This window comes from Sturnus vulgaris, chromosome 26 (assembly GCF_052056855.1).
Source record: "Sturnus vulgaris isolate bStuVul1 chromosome 26, bStuVul1.hap1, whole genome shotgun sequence".
NCBI lineage: Eukaryota > Metazoa > Chordata > Aves > Passeriformes > Sturnidae > Sturnus > Sturnus vulgaris.
Window position 1 is genome coordinate 3,478,416 of NC_142268.1, and position 14,357 is coordinate 3,492,772.

The 14,357-nt window shown below is 58.2% G+C and overlaps 3 protein-coding genes across 8 annotated transcripts in view; 1 reads left to right on the forward strand and 2 right to left on the reverse strand.

Moving 5' to 3' along the window:
• Positions 1-261: 261 nt before the first annotated feature.
• Positions 262-2,309, forward strand: IFI30 (IFI30 lysosomal thiol reductase). Its single transcript, XM_014883015.2, has 7 exons — positions 262-507; positions 1,210-1,389; positions 1,465-1,539; positions 1,614-1,709; positions 1,796-1,948; positions 2,032-2,100; positions 2,184-2,309. The coding sequence occupies exons 1-7, from the start codon at positions 367-369 to the stop codon at positions 2,247-2,249; spliced, it is 780 nt and encodes a 259-aa protein (XP_014738501.1). The 5' UTR covers positions 262-366; the 3' UTR covers positions 2,250-2,309.
• A 1,128-nt stretch (positions 2,310-3,437) lies between these two features.
• LOC106857060 (la-related protein 6-like) lies at positions 3,438-7,792 on the reverse strand. Of its 2 annotated transcripts, XM_088179122.1 has the most exons (4): positions 5,825-7,792; positions 5,527-5,703; positions 5,082-5,280; positions 3,438-4,645 (listed from the first exon to the last, which is right to left on the reverse strand). In XM_088179122.1, the coding sequence occupies exons 2-4, from the start codon at positions 5,691-5,693 to the stop codon at positions 3,731-3,733; spliced, it is 1,281 nt and encodes a 426-aa protein (XP_088035248.1). In that variant the 5' UTR covers positions 5,694-5,703; positions 5,825-7,792; the 3' UTR covers positions 3,438-3,730. The 2 variants fall into 2 exon arrangements, with proteins under 2 accessions (XP_088035248.1, XP_014738372.1); XM_014882886.2 differs by having other exon boundaries at positions 5,527-7,792.
• Positions 7,793-8,513: 721 nt separating this feature from the next.
• Positions 8,514-14,357, reverse strand: part of RFX2 (regulatory factor X2) — a 65,472-nt gene continuing 59,628 nt past the window's right edge. For all 5 annotated transcript variants that reach the window (XM_088179118.1, XM_014883031.2, XM_014883033.2 and 2 more), the window contains 5 exons: positions 13,344-13,493; positions 12,246-12,454; positions 11,796-11,949; positions 10,220-10,262; positions 8,514-10,111 (listed from right to left, as the gene is read on the reverse strand). In XM_088179118.1, coding sequence (XP_088035244.1) covers positions 10,005-10,111; positions 10,220-10,262; positions 11,796-11,949; positions 12,246-12,454; positions 13,344-13,493 — 663 coding nt within the window. In that variant the 3' untranslated portion in view covers positions 8,514-10,004. The remainder of the gene's footprint in view (positions 10,112-10,219; positions 10,263-11,795; positions 11,950-12,245; positions 12,455-13,343; positions 13,494-14,357) is intronic.

Genomic DNA, 14,357 nt, shown 5'->3' on the forward strand with positions numbered 1-14,357 from the left:
AGCTGAGCTCGGCATGTCTTGGGCTGCACCCCCTTCCCGGAGCCGCCCGGGGGCTGTGCTGGGACCCAGCCCCGCTTCCCTGCTCGGGGAACTCCACGCGTGGCTGCTCCACGCTGGGCTCCGCTCCCGGACCTGTCACAACCCGCGGGGAAGCGGCGGCTGCCGGCAGGGCTGCGAGCCCAAAGCTGCGGGTCAGGGGACAGCGGGGACTCGGTGGCCGGAGCCCACGTGGGCCAGCGGCGTCACGGGAGGCGGCGGCTGGGGCGGCAGGAAAGGCAGGAAGGGCGCAGGGAGGGAGGCGGGCGCAGCCGAGCTTTAAAAGCCCCCGCTGGGACGGGCTCATTTCCGCGTCACCCCGGCGTCCTCATGGCCCCCGCGGTGCCGCTGGCTGTCCTGGCGCTGGTGGCCCTGGGGCTCGGCGTGGCCCCGGGGCTCGGGTTGGCCCCCGGCTGTGATTACCCTGCCCACCGCTGGTGCAGCTCGAGGGACACCGCTGTCGCCTGCCAGGTCAGAACCGCTGCTGCTACCGGAGCTGGGGACAAGGGCAGGGTCACTCGGCACGCGGGGCCACCTCCCGCCTGCCCGGCAGCAGGGACGAGGGACGCGGGGACAAGGTTGGGGCAGCGCCTGGCCGCGATGGCCGGAGCGAGTGCCAGCTGCGGGCATGGCTGAGGCACAGGCTGTCACATCCGCAGGGATGCTCAGAGCCTCCGGTGCCACACGGGCGCTACGGCATTCCCCGGCATCCCTGGGGAATGGTTGTGGTCCAGCCGGACCCTGACCACGGCCCCCCCGCAGCTGCCGCTGTCACTTCTGCTTTTTCAGTGTAAAACCGCTTTTCGGCTTATTCTGCCCCAAACAGACTCGGGTGGTGGCAGCGCCCTGTGATCCCCATGGGGCAGCAGCTTCCCCCTGGCAGTGGGTGCTGGGCCATACCCCCACCGAGGCATGTCCTGGTCTTAATTTGTTTGTCCCTGAAATAATTTGGGGAAGTTCTGGTGGAAAGCCCCAGCGCTGGGTGTCAGCCACGCACAGGATCCTGTGGCAGCAGAAAGTTCCCGGCTACTTTCACTTCCCTCTAGCCCTCCACATCCTCATCCCCCTTCTTCCCTGCATCCCCGGAGCTTTTCCCCATCCTTGCAGATACTGGGATGGGGGGTCTGCAGCCCTATCCCCCCTCCGTGCACCCCGAAACCTCCCCGTGTGCAGGTGGAGAGCCGCTGTCCCAGCCTCCCGCGCCCCGCGGCCGCTCCCGTGCAGCTGAGCCTGTACTACGAGAGCCTGTGCCCGGCGTGCCGCGACTTCCTGGTCATGAAGCTCTTCCCCACCTGGCTGCTGCTGCCCGAAGAGATGCTCAGCATCACCCTGGTGCCCTACGGCAACGCCCAGGTAGGAGCCGGCCCTCCCGGCGCCGCGGGCTTGCCCCGGTGCTGCCGGCCCCGCTCAGACCGGTTGGTCCCGCAGGAGAGGAACGTCAGCGGCAAGTTGGACTTCATGTGCCAGCACGGCCCCGAGGAATGTTTGGGCAACATGATGGAGGTGACGGTCCCCGTTCCCACGGTGCTGGCACAGGAGGGTCCAGCAGCCCCTCACCGCCTGCCCTGTCCCCCTAGGCCTGTCTGATGCACGAGGCCAAGAACTTCAGCACCTACTTCCCCGTCATCTTCTGCCTGGAGTCGGGCAGCTCTGTCACCAAGAACCTGGAGGCTGTATGTCCCCATCCCTGCCCCTCACGCCCCACCCTGGGGGACATCCCTGTCCCCCTGACCGCCCCCGTGTCCCCTGTACCCGGCAGTGCCTGCAGATCTACGCCCCGGAGGTGGACAGTGGCCGCATCACTGCGTGCGTGCAGGGGGACACCGGGGTGGCCCTGATGCACCACAATGCCCAAATGACCGATGCACTGCAGCCCCCGCATCAGTACGTGCCCTGGATCACCGTCAATGGGGTATGCCAGGGGTCACCAGGGTGCCAGGCAGGGCTGGGACACCCTGGGGACCCCCCCCTGACCGGCCCCGTGTCCCCCCACAGAAGCACACGGACGAGCTGCAGGCACAGGCAGAAGCCTCACTGCTGGGACTGGTCTGTCACCTCTACCAGGTGGGACAAGGCTCTGGGGGGGCAGCAGGGCTTGGGGACATGTCCCCATCCCTGCTGGGACTCTAATGGCTGCTCTCTGACAGGGAAAGAAGCCCGAGGCCTGTGGGGGCTCCAAGGCCCCAAAGCTCCCAGCTGGCTGCAGGCGCTGAGGGATGCTGTGGGAGCACTGAGAGAGATGCCAATAAAGAGGATATTTTTATTGAAAACCACCAGGATCTGGAGTGGTGTGGTGGGGGAGCAGGGAGGGGATGGTGGTTTTGCCCTGCCACAGTGGGAAGGGGAGAGGGGCTGGACACCGAGGCACCAGGACTATCCTGTCCTCCAGATCTGGGAATTACCTGCTCCAGAGGTTCACAAAGAAGCCCCTTGAAGATTCCCAGGAACTCTGCTGAACAGCTCCCTGAGGAGCAGAACATTTCCTCTCTCCAAGTCTCAGGAAGCAGCTCTGGTGTCCGTCTTTCTCCTCACACTGACAGCATTAACCTCAACCATTTCAGGAGCAATGGGCCCAAGACCATCTCAGTTCCCACCAGTTCTTTTCCATTCCCAACCAGCAGGTTTAGGATGGCTTTCCTGGTGGTTCCCTGAGCACTTGTGACAAGAAGTTATCAGGAACTTCAGGAATTTCCCAGACCTGCTTGCCCCAGCAAGAGGCCGTTCCCAGCTGGGGTCTGGGAAACTGAAATTCACCACAAGGACAAGGAATTCTGATCCGGAGAATTCTCCTCACTACCTGTAGGACAACTCCTCAGTGCTGGGGTCCTTGCTGGGTGATGGGAAGCAGAACTTGTCTGTTTTTCCATCCCCCTCATCCTCAGCCAGAGGCTTCTGACTGCAGCAACTGCCCTCAAACCTCTCCTCACACAAGGTGTGACCCCATCCCCGGCATGGGGCTCATCCCACCACATCCCAGCTCTGGGTACAGACCAAGGGCACTGGCAGAACCCTGAGAGCCACCTGTAGCCTCCCTTAACCCTTTCCTTTCCCAGAGGAGCTGGGGAGGCTGTGGGAGCAGGAGGGACACAGGAAGCCCCCACATTCCATCCTGAGAGATGCCAGAGAGCCTTGAGCAGCCAACAGCCAGGAGGAACCACGGCCCTGCCACCACAGCCATCACTCCTCCTCTCTCTCAGGCTCAGCCAACCTGGGCCACCTGTCCTGGGCACCTCTCAGTGTCCCCACCACCCCAAGGACAGCAAGGGAAGCGGCTGCAGGCAGGCAGGGACCCTCCTTCCTTTGGCTGCAACTCAGGCAGCAGCAAGACCTGGAAAGATGAGGGAGAAGAAACAATACAAAAGAAAAAACAATTTAAAAAAATCACAGCATAAGCCAGAGAGTGCCTGGAAACTTCATCTCTCTTTATTGTCCATTTTCATCCAAAACCTGGACCCCAAACCCAGCTCTGGGCCCTGAGCAAGCACAGTCCCACCGGCATGAGCACAGCATGGCACAGCTCCTGCTGCTGCTCAGCGTCTGCCTCGAGCATCGTCCCTGCCCCAAAACTTCTGTCCCCTGGATCAGCTGCACTGCCACTGCCCACAGCTCGCAGGGCCATAGAAAATTCTTCTGCTCGAGAGAGAAAGGGAAGAGAAAGGAAATAATAAACCCTAACCGTGAATCCGAAGGAATTTCAGCGCCGGAGGGCGAGTTCCCCTAGCCCGAAGCTGCTGGGGAAGCCCTTGGTGCCCTCGGGGCTGTGGGGCAGGCGCAGGACTTCGTCCCACGGGCTGGGGGGCTCGGACACCCACGGTGCTGCCAGGGCATTGCTGGGGGCAGGTTTGGCCGCGGGACAGAGGCCGCTGCCCCAGGGTGTCCAGGAGCCTCCCCTGGGGCGGCTCTCGGTGCCCGAGCCCACCCCGAGCTGAGGGAAGTCTTTGCTGCTGAGGACTGAGCTGGGAAAGGCGCTGGAATTGCCAAGCGTGAACTCGCTGCCCGGCCAGGTCGGTGCCATCAGATCCTGGTTCAGGAGGAGGGACAGCGACCCTGAGGCATCATCGGGCTCCGGAGAGCTGCTGGGCAGGGAATCCTCGAGGCTGCAGGGGAAGGTCAGAGCCGCCGGCGGCCCCTTCCAGCCCGCCCGCTCCTCCCCGGCTTTCTTCTTGCCCCCTTTCCCGCAGAGCCGCACCACCCTGATGCTGTGCCAGTCGCGGTGCCCGAGGCTCTCGAAGGCTCTGCGGGCGCTCTCCAGGCTCTCGTACTCCACCAGGGCACAGCAGCGGCTCAGCAGCTCGGGGAACCGCGAGGAATATTTGCGCACATCCGAGGGCAGCTTGCGGCCCGGCCGCAGGAGGCGGATGGAGGCGATGGCACCGAAGGGGCTGAACATCCTCGTGATGGTCTCCAGGAAGTTTTTCTGCAGGGGCAGGTCCTGCTCCCGCGGCTGCAGCTCCCAGGCCAGCAGCAGTTTGCTGGGGGGGACGCTCAGCAGGTACTCGGGGATCGGGAGCCGCCGCCTCACTTTGGTGCCCTCTTTGTTCACCTCCAGCAGCGCCGAGAACTTGAGGGCGTAGAGGGTGAGGCGCCAGTCCCGGGTCAGGTATTTCACCTGTGCAGAGAGGGTGGAATCCCCATCAGTCTGCATCCCCCAGGCAGGGACCACCCTAAACCCACCCTCCAGGCAAGCTGCGACCCCATCCAATATCCCCCACGGCAATACGCCCCTTCTAGGGGAGCAGCTTTGGGATCTGCAGACAGTCCCCAGTGTCCCCTAGGCTCTGGCAAGAAACCACAACTTCCCCCTAAGCCACACCACCAGCACTTCCCTGTTTTCTTCGGGTTTTTTTTTTGTTTTTTTTTTTTTCTTTTCACTTCCAAAGTCCAGGGGAAGCCTGGGTAGCAGTGAACCCAGCCCTGGGGGTGTTTTGAGGTGTTTTCCTTGCTCCCGCAGCCACCCTCCCTGGACACAGAGCAGGGCACGGAGAGCAGAGTCCAGCTCTGATCACCAGCACACAGCCTGGACCCCCCACACACCCAGGCCCCACCTTCTTGAAGGATGTCAGCAGTTTGATGCTGACAAAGCCCATCTTGTTCTTCTGCACGTGTTTGAGGAGGAAGGCGTCCTTGGCCAGGTTCTCATCCGACAGGTAGAACTCCACCTGGGCCACGATCCTGCGCACCAGCTGCGGGTCTGGGGCCGAGCAGCTGCAGTCCAGCAGAGCCACCCCCAGCTCGCAGGAGTTCCTGCACAGCGGTGGGGACACGGGGGTGAGCTGCTGCCTAAGCCACCATGGTGGGACAGCACCACGGGCACCCAGGGTGGCCACCAGCCTTGCCCTGGGTGCAGGGAACAACTCCAGCCCGTGCCTCGTGAGTGTCCCAGGAGAGCCAGACTGAATTAAACACGTCCCAGGCCAGGGACACAACACGGACACATCCTCCTGAGGACAAACACATGCAAGGAGCAGGGCTCAGCCCCTCCCCACGTACCCAGTGTAGCTCTCCACGATGTCCTCCTGGCTGAGCAGGGCAAGGGAGCAGCTCCATGGGGGAGGGAGAGGCCGTGCCAGGAGGGAATTCCTTGGTACAGGCACTGGAGTGCTGCAGCTGGGCTGGGAATCGAGCCCCGAGGCCACTTCAGAGCCATGTGCAGACATTGTCCTTCACCTGGGACATGACACAAGAGAAGGACAGTGCTGGGACACCCTGACCATGCCAGCCCTGGGACAGAGCCCCCAAACCCAGCCCAGGGCAGGGGCACTGGAGGAGGTGGCTGTTGTGTCCTTACCTGCTTGCTAGCACTGGAAGGGTAGAAGTTCTCAGTTCTAGCAGTACATCCCAGACACCCCAAGGCAACAATTCCCAAATTCCCCTCAGTTCTAAACCGAGACTCCCAAAACACAAAGGCAAAAAAAAAAAAAAAGTAAAAAAAAAAAAAAAAAGAAAAGAAAGAGAGAGAGAAAGCCCTAAGGGTGAGGGGGGTTTGGGTTTATAAACACCCCCTGAAGGCACTGCAGGGGTGGTTGTGGACCTGCCCCCAGGCTGCCTGCTCCAGGTGAAACCTGTTTGTGGTTAAACTGCCCCAGCTGAGCCCTGGGACCAGCCAGGCTCCTCCTGCCTGGGCTGCAGAGCCAGGCCAGGGAGCAGGCAGGGTAGGGCCAGCAGAACTTGTCCCCTCTGGTAGCCAGGGTCAGTGAATTGCAGCCTCGAGGCCTCTCAGTCTGTGCCTGGTGTCCCTGCCTTGTGCAGGGATGGTGACAGCCACATGGAAGGAGGGGAAGCTTCTGTCCAGGGAACCCTTTGGGCTCTCAGTGGAGCCAGAGCAGCAGGGAAAGGCTCTTCTCCCTGCAGGAACATCCCCCGGCCCAGGGAGGCAGCAGGGATGGTGTGAGGAGCAGGGCAGGGGGACAGGAGGGCCCCTGGCTCCATGGGGAAGGGTCTGCAGTGAAACATCCCCATGGCCTGAGCCCCGTGCTGGGGGAAGGGGAGGACACTGGGCTGGGGCAGGCAGGGGGTGACACAGGGCTGGGGACAATGCCAGGGCAGGGACGTTGGGGCTGCGTGGAAGCTGGAACTGCCCCTGTAGGGGCTGGTGCTGGGAGCCCACCTGAGCCTCTCCTCCAGGCTTGGTGATGTTCCTGTGCCCTGTGGCCACATGGACAGGCCAAGGGCTCCCCTGGCACAAGAGAAGATGCTGTTTCACACCAAATAACAGGAGAAAATGCAAGTAAACAACAGAATGTGGCTCTGGCTCCTGTTTTCAAATCTGTATTTTTGTGTTGGTTCATTTTGAGAACTTCATCTCATTTCTCTTTGCAAGTCCCCCTGTCCCAGAGGCTTCCTTGAGCTAGGTGCCTGTTCTCTGGCACTGTGGGGACAATCCAGGAGTGCCAGTGCCAGACCAGGAACCAAAAGCCATCCCAACCAAGGCACACATTCCCAAGGGGACAAACAGGAGGCGAGTCTGGGGCTCATCCCCCCCTCACACCCTGGCACAGATTGAAGCTCTCCAAGGTGTCCTGGCTGTCCCCAGACCAGCAGCACCTCCCAGGCTGGTGGCTCTGCAGTGTCCTCTGCCCCTTAGGCTGCTCCCAAGGAATCCCTGGGCTGTGCCACCCTGCCCTTCGGGGATGAGCCACAGGGACTGGCAACGTCCAACTCCTGGAATGTTGTACCCCTCTGATTTCCCCGGGCTTGGTGTCAATCCCTGGCCACCTCCCCTTCTCCCGCCACCTCCTGGTGTTCTCTGCTAGTTGGGAAGAGGTGGAAGACAAAATCTTGAGATGCTTGTGCTGATATCTCTGCAGGATTTGTCCATCTGGGAGGGGTGATGGAGCCGGAGGCAGGCTGAGGATGGGGGGTGTAGGTACTAACAGGAGGATTTTGAGCTGTGTTTAATTTCTGCTTAGAGGCAGATTTTCTCAGGGTTAGGAGGTGCTGCCCAGCTCCCCAAGGGGGAAATAATCTCCTGCTTCCAGACCCGAGATTCCCAAAGGAAGAGGCTCTAACTGGTCCAGCCAGACTGGGCATAATCCAGAGGGAGTGAAGCCAAGGCACAGAGGCAGAGGCTGAACCTTCCCGAGGGGTCAGAGCAGGAATGTCCCAGCACTTGTCACATCCCTCCCATCCTCACTGCTCCCATCCTCTCAATTAGTCTGGAAGCTTAATTAGAAAATCCTCCTGTGGCCCTGTGCTCAGTCTGATCCTTCAGCCTCTCCTCCCCTCCGAGGTTGGCTGTGATGGGGCTATCCCTACACACAGCTGCTGCCTTCCTGCAGACCCCAGATCCTGCCCAAAACTGCTTCAATGACCCTGCCCTGGGCAGCTCCTGCATCCCCCTGAGGCTGCTGCAGCATTTCCTGGCACCTCTCAGGGATCACAGAAGAAATGGGACCACGACACTCCTTGTGCAGGCCTGAGCATTGGATACACATTTATTGCTGTTCAGGTTTAGCTGGGAATTCTGTGCAAGGGGGTTTGGGTGCTTCTCCAGCCTCCTCACACGCTGCTGCAGAGCTCCAGAGCATCTCCTTTGCACGCTGGCTTCCCTCAGAGGAAGAGCTCAACTTCCTATGGCCCCCAGTGGGAGCAGGGCAGTTAAGATTTGGTTGCTCAGTTGTTTATTTAGACTCTCTTATCAGCAGGATCCCAAGTGTGGACTCTGACCCAGAGTTTTCATGGTTATGTACATTTAAATCTGCCTCTCTCACTTCTCTCCTGCCACTTCCATGTGAGACATTTACAGACAAACATCACCCTGGCACAGTATGGGACAGAGGGAAGATGTGCCACTGCACACACTCTCATTTCATTTGCCATTAGGAACGTGTTTGAAAGTGTCACAGCTGCCTTAGTGCCACTGGGAACAAGAAAATCCAAGACTTAGATAGAATATTCTCTGCCAGGCAAATGTACACGAGACCCCTGGAAAAGCTCACACCAAACACTGCATCATTAGAAACCATAATAATAAAAGCTATTTATGACACGGCCTTTATTCACAGAGAGATTTGCCCCAGGGCTTTGTTTTTGCAGTTTAGCTTGATGACAGATCCCCCCCTACCCCTCTGCCCTGTAGCCCACAGCACCCCAGGGCAACCCATGTCAGCACAGACCCCACAGGACATGGGAAAGGGGAATAAACCCTGCTGAGCTCCCCCAGCTCAGCCCCATGGGAGCCACCCCTGCACTGTCACTGCAGGAAAAGGCAAAGGGATCCAGAGAGGAAAATGCCATTGGAGTGCTGAGGCCCCGGGGTCTGTGCCAGCCCCTCCCTACCTGGGCTGGGCTGCTGGGCCAGTCTGAGCTGTGCTGGGCCAGTCTGAGCTGTGCTGGGCCAGTCTGAGCTGTACTGGGCCAGTCTGAGCTGTGCTGGGACAGTCTGAGCTGTACTGGGCCAGTCTGAGCTATACTGGGCCAGTCTGAGCTGTGCTGGGCCAGTCTGAGCTGTACTGGGCCAGTCTAAGCTATACTGGGCCAGTCTGAGCTGTGCTGGGCCAGTCTGAGCTGTGCTGGCCCCCCTGGAGCAGGGGAAATGGGAACAAGGCCCACCCTAAGGCACTGTGGTCACACACCCTCGCCCCTGCTCCGGACCCTCCTTCAACGTCAGAGCAGGACATGGAGTGGGAATTTCACAAACTCCCGGATGTGGGACCAGTTCCTGTCTGCCTGGGCACCGTGGAGGATGGGGATTGCCATGGGATTGCCATGGGATTGCCATGGGATTGTCCCAGGCATTGTGGCACAGGGACAAGGAACACGCTCTGCCTCCAGCTGCCACTGCCTCGGAGTCCTTTGGTATCTTGAGTTGGCCTGATGGCATCCCAGGAGCATTGGGGTGAAGTGCCAAGCTGGGGAGACGTGGAAGCAGGTGGGAATGCTCATCCCATAGTCCCAGAGCACGGCTGTGTCTGCAGGGATGTGCAGCCTGGAGCCTCTCCCCAGGCAGGGACAAGGGACACCAGCTGTCCTGTGCTCCCGGGTGCAAGAGATTTGGCAAAGCCAGAGCCAGGACAGCTTGTCTGGAAAGGCTGGAGGAGAAGGGCCGGGTATTTTTCCTTCTTCTTGGGCACTGATTGGTTCAAGTTTGTATCACAGTGAAGTCTGAGACGTGGGGAAGGAACCCAAAGCACCTTCCCTGACAGAGGAAGCCTCGTTTGTGCTCCTCACTCCGGCTGGAGAGCGAGGACAGCTTCTCCCAGCCAGGCACATCCCACTGCTGCTGACCACAGAGGCTTCCGTCCCTTGGGAGCAGACTCTGGAGCTTCTCCCTCCATCTGGAGGGACACTGGCAGCCGAACCAGCCCCGTGCCAGCGCCTGCCCCGGCTCAGCCCATCCTCAAACACAAGTAAACATAAAGAGAAACTAAGAGGCACTATAATAACGCAGATCCGGGGGGGCCAGGCTGGGCACAGCCAGCCCGGCTCCGGATGGCTCGGTCCAGCTGGGGACAAGCCGAGTGGCGGTGTCAGATGTCCTGCAGGGAGTGGCCGGGCTCGCAGCGCTCCCGTTTCACCAGCGGCTCCCCCAGCGCCTGCTCCGGGTCCACGTCGGTGCTGAGCTCGCTGATATCATCTGCAAAGGACACGGATCAGGGCAGGGAACGGAGCCACCAGGAGCTGCCAGAGCCAGCAGAGCTCCCCCTGCCACAGCCAGCAGAGCTCCCGGCATCGAGGGAGGTACCTTTGTCCAGCAGCGTCGGGGACAGCGATGTGAGGTCGCCAAACTGAAAGAAAAAGGAGTCACGGGGTCAGTGAGGCTTTGGGGAGCCAAGGTGCCAGACCTGCCCGATGGCATCACCAAACAATTTCAACCACCCAGGAGAGACCGTGAGCATCAGTGCTGGTGGTGGAGAGCAGAAATCCAAACCAAGCACAGGTTTTGGGGGAAAAGCCTTTTGTTGCCATTTAAACCTCTGGGCAAACACCACACACAACAATCCAGGGCAGGATTTAGCTCTGGAATGAAGGGAGAAATTTTTCCATCTCCCAAGTGATGACCAAGTGCTGCCACACGCAAAGGTGGTGCCTTTTCTCCAGCCTTTTCCACCTCTCAGACATTTCCCCTCTCCTGGACTCCACTTTCACCTCTCTGCAAAGCCTTTGCAGCGAAGTCAGAGAGAGTTTGGCCAGCGAGGCTGTGGTGCCAAGTGAAACCAGAGAGCTCCTTGGTTCTCAGATGTGGTGTCCCTCTCAAAGACCAGGTCTGAGACACCAAATTGCTGTGACAACAATGCTCAAAAGTCATGAGAAGCTGGGCAGGAGCTGAGGAGAGTGGGAATTGCAAAGTTCAGTGGGAATGGAAGGACACGATTCATCCTTCTCTGCTGGGAAGAATCAGCCTCCTCCTGGAGAACAGGAATATTGCAAGGGTTTGATGAAGGAAAAGCCTGAGGGATGAGAGCCTCCCACAGCTGGGTTTTGCTGGGAGCCAGTCTCTGCCTTTCATGCTTCTTTAATATCAATAAAGGTGGAGGTTTTGCAGGGAACAGGGGGACTCAGCACTGCGGTTGGAGCAGCGTGGGAGGGGGAGGGAAGGCAGAACCAACAGGCTTTGGTTTGCCTGGCTCCCTACATGAGCTCTGTGGAAGCTTCAAGGAGCATATGAGATCAATTTTGAGCTCATGGGCTCAGTTTTAAACTCACAGTAGTTTCAACATTGCTGTCACAGGTTCATCTGGGGCTTTTAACTCTGTATTTCAGAGAGAAAAACTGGATGTGGCTTCAGCTAGGCAGGACAGGACCTGCCTGCAAGCCAAGGACCAGACTTACTGTCTGATTGGTGAACCAAAAAAAAAACCCAAACCCTCACAAAGAGCCCAAACAACCCCATCATCCTCTTATTCACCTCAAAAACAGAGAGAGTGGCTGACTGTGCACGTAATGCTAGAGCTTGTAGAGGCCTGGAGAAGTTCAGTTGCTGAAAGCAATTTTTTATCATTTTTGCTTGGTTTTGATGGACTTTGCCCTGCCAGGAGTCCCAAAGTCAGGGCTGGCAGTCACAGCTGGTGCAGAGGAGTGGGGAGATCCTTTCCCTTCCTCCTCCAGCACAAATGATGCTCAACCACCCCAAACCCAAAACCCACCAGCTCAGGGAAGAAGCTCCAGGAGCTCTATCCTTGTGCCAGGCACTCAAAACAACTCAATAAATAATTTTTGTTGTAAAACAAGCCGGGGGCACGGTGTGGTTTGTGAATCAGAGGCGTCTCTTGAAGAGCTGCTTCTTTTGGGTTGGTTTGTAGGGAATAAAGGCTCCTCACCTCTCCCATGACAGCAATTGGGGTCTCCCCTGTAGCCTGGGCCACACGGTGCTCCACCAGGTAGAACATGTACTCGTCGTAGAGCAGGCGGATGAGGTGGAAGGAGCCAAAGCTGGCGGCGCTGCGCAGGGTGAGGTCACGGATCACCATGGAGCTGGGAATGGACAGGAAACAGAAATTTGGGTTGGGTTTTATACCTGGATGATGTGAGTTCTGGACGCTGGAGGGACTGTGGAACTCAACATTGTCTCTGCCTCTGACCCAAAAGTATCAAAACACTTTTAAGTAATTCATTTATGGAGCGTCCTATCCCCATCCTGAAAGGAGAGCAGAACCACAGATAACCAGAGTTTCATGGGAGTAAAGAACTTGGCCTTGGCTTTTCAAGGAGTACTTTACATGCCCCAAGCCTGGTGCAGAAATACCCCCAAAATGAGAAAGAAAAGGTACCTGTAGAAGGACCACTTCAACAGGAACTGCCTGGCTGCCTTGGGGAAGCTGGGGCTGCCCTCGTGATGCTTCAGCACTTGAGTGACCACATTGTCCAGCCAGCTGGCCCACTGGTCCAGAGAGCTCTGCTGCTGCAGAGTCAGCTTGAAATCCTGCTCCAGCTTCTGCACCATGCCCTCCTCACACTGGCACACCCACGAGGCCTGCTCCTGCTCAGAGGAAGGGCTCACAGTTACTCATGCCATGATTCCCAACCCAGGAATTAATTTCTAACGGGCAACGGCTGCAAACCAGCTCTGAATCTGTCTGGACCACAGTATTTTTAGAACTACATAATTATTTGTAATAAAATAAAATATATTATTCTTCACTGGAAACATAATTCTTCACTGGAAAAGTGGTAAAGCATTGGAATGGGGTGCCCAGGGAAGTGGTAGAGTCATCACCTCTGGAAGTGTTAAAAAAATAAGTGGATGTGGGGACATGGTTGAGTGGGCATGGTGGGGTTTAGCTGAAGGTTGGACTGGATGGTCTTGGAGGTCTTTTCCAGCCTTAATGATCTGTGAGTCTTACAGAAGCTCCTTTTCCACTGCTCACAGTGAAGTAACAGCAAATGCATCACCTTGTTCATCCAGCTGGGATTGAACACTGCAGAGAACCTGGATATGAAGCCCCAGTGTGGAGCAGGTGAAGAGGTGAGGAGCCCTGCCCATGAGTTACCTGGTCACCATCAGAGAACCTGGCTGTGGAGCCCAGAGTGGAGGACAGAGGAGCCCTGGAGCCCCAAAGTGGAGCAGAGAGGAGCCCTGGAGCCCCAGAATGGAGCAGAGGGGAGGACAGGAACCCCAGAGTGGAGCAGAGGGGAGGAGAGGAGCCCTGGAGCCCCAGAGAGGAGCAGAGGGGAGGACAGGAGCCCCAGAGTGGAGCAGAGGGGAGGAGAGGAGCCCCAGAATGGAGCAGAGAGGAGCCCTGGAGCCCAGAGTGGAGCAGAGAGGAGCCCTGGAGCCCCAGAATGGAGCAGAGGGGAGGACAGGAACCCCAGAGTGGAGCAGAGGGGAGCCCTGGAGCCCAGAGGGGAGGACAGGAGCCCTGGGTTACCTGCACGTTGGCGAAGTCCACACGGTTGAGGTCGCTGAGCATCTGGTTGATCTGGGACGTGTTCTGCAGCACGGCGCGCGCCGCCTGCGCCAGGTGGTTGAGGGACGTGTACCTGCGCAGGGTCTGGGCAAAGGCACTCACCACCCCCACCTGCAACACAGCACGGGGGGGCTGCAGGGCATGCTCTGCTCCCTGCCCAGCCCTGCAGGTGTTCAAAACACTCGTGGAGGTGGCGCTTGGGGACACGGTTTAGTGGCGTTTGTGTGCCTTGCACAAGGAAATGTGTGACTGCTTGTACAGCTCTTGTCTCTGCCAGCACCTCTCTGTTCTTGGGGCCAGAGCTCGGAGCAGTTTTCCCTCAAATCCACACTCTTGGTGCTTGGCCTGCCTTCCCCTCTTCCCTTTTTTAACTTCACTGTCTCTCACATCCCCCTGCTCATGTGGGAACTGAGGTAGTCCTGGGGTAGTGGTTGGACTCAAATAATCTTAAAGGTCATTTCCAACCCAATCCTTGTGCCAGGCACTTGGAACAACTCGGTCAATCCTTGGGCACAGGTGGTGGTAAAACATACTGAGGGCACAGTGTGGTTTGTGAACCAATGGTGTCTCTTTAGGTGCTGCTCAGTTTGGATTGGTTTGTAGGGAATAAAGGATTCTGACCTCTCTCATTACATCTCCCTGGTTGCCTGGGCCACAGAATGCTTTACCAGGTAGAACATGCACTCATCACAAAGCAGTGGAAGAACCCAAACCTAAATAATTCTGTGATTCCATTATTTATTATCTTTAAGCTACCAGGTTTTCACACTCTGCCTCCAGCAGAGACCAGCAAGGTGGGAAGAGGCAGCAAGAATCTCTGGCTTTAGGAGAGCAGGAGCAGGAGCCTTGGGGCAATGCCAGGGACTGCTGTGCTTTCCAGGACAGCCCCATTCCAGGGCAGAGAAAACAGGGAATGGTCCCGGCCCCGAGGCTGCCAGAGCTCCAGGAGAGTTTGGACAGCGCTCTCAGGGATGC

Coding starts and splice junctions, on each gene's coding strand:
- IFI30 (XM_014883015.2), top strand. CDS start 367: ATGGCCCCCGCGGTGCCGCTGGCTGTCCTGGCGCTGGTGGCCCTGGGG. Junction 1,540..1,613: donor GTTTGGGCAACATGATGGAG/GTGACGGTCCCC, acceptor CTGTCCCCCTAG/GCCTGTCTGATGCACGAGGC. Junction 2,101..2,183: donor TGGTCTGTCACCTCTACCAG/GTGGGACAAGGC, acceptor GCTCTCTGACAG/GGAAAGAAGCCCGAGGCCTG.
- LOC106857060 (XM_088179122.1), bottom strand. CDS start 5,693: ATGTCTGCACATGGCTCTGAAGTGGCCTCGGGGCTCGATTCCCAGCCC. Junction 5,281..5,526: donor ATCGTGGAGAGCTACACTGG/GTACGTGGGGAG, acceptor ACCGCTGTGCAG/GAACTCCTGCGAGCTGGGGG. Junction 4,646..5,081: donor TGCTGACATCCTTCAAGAAG/GTGGGGCCTGGG, acceptor CTCTCTGCACAG/GTGAAATACCTGACCCGGGA.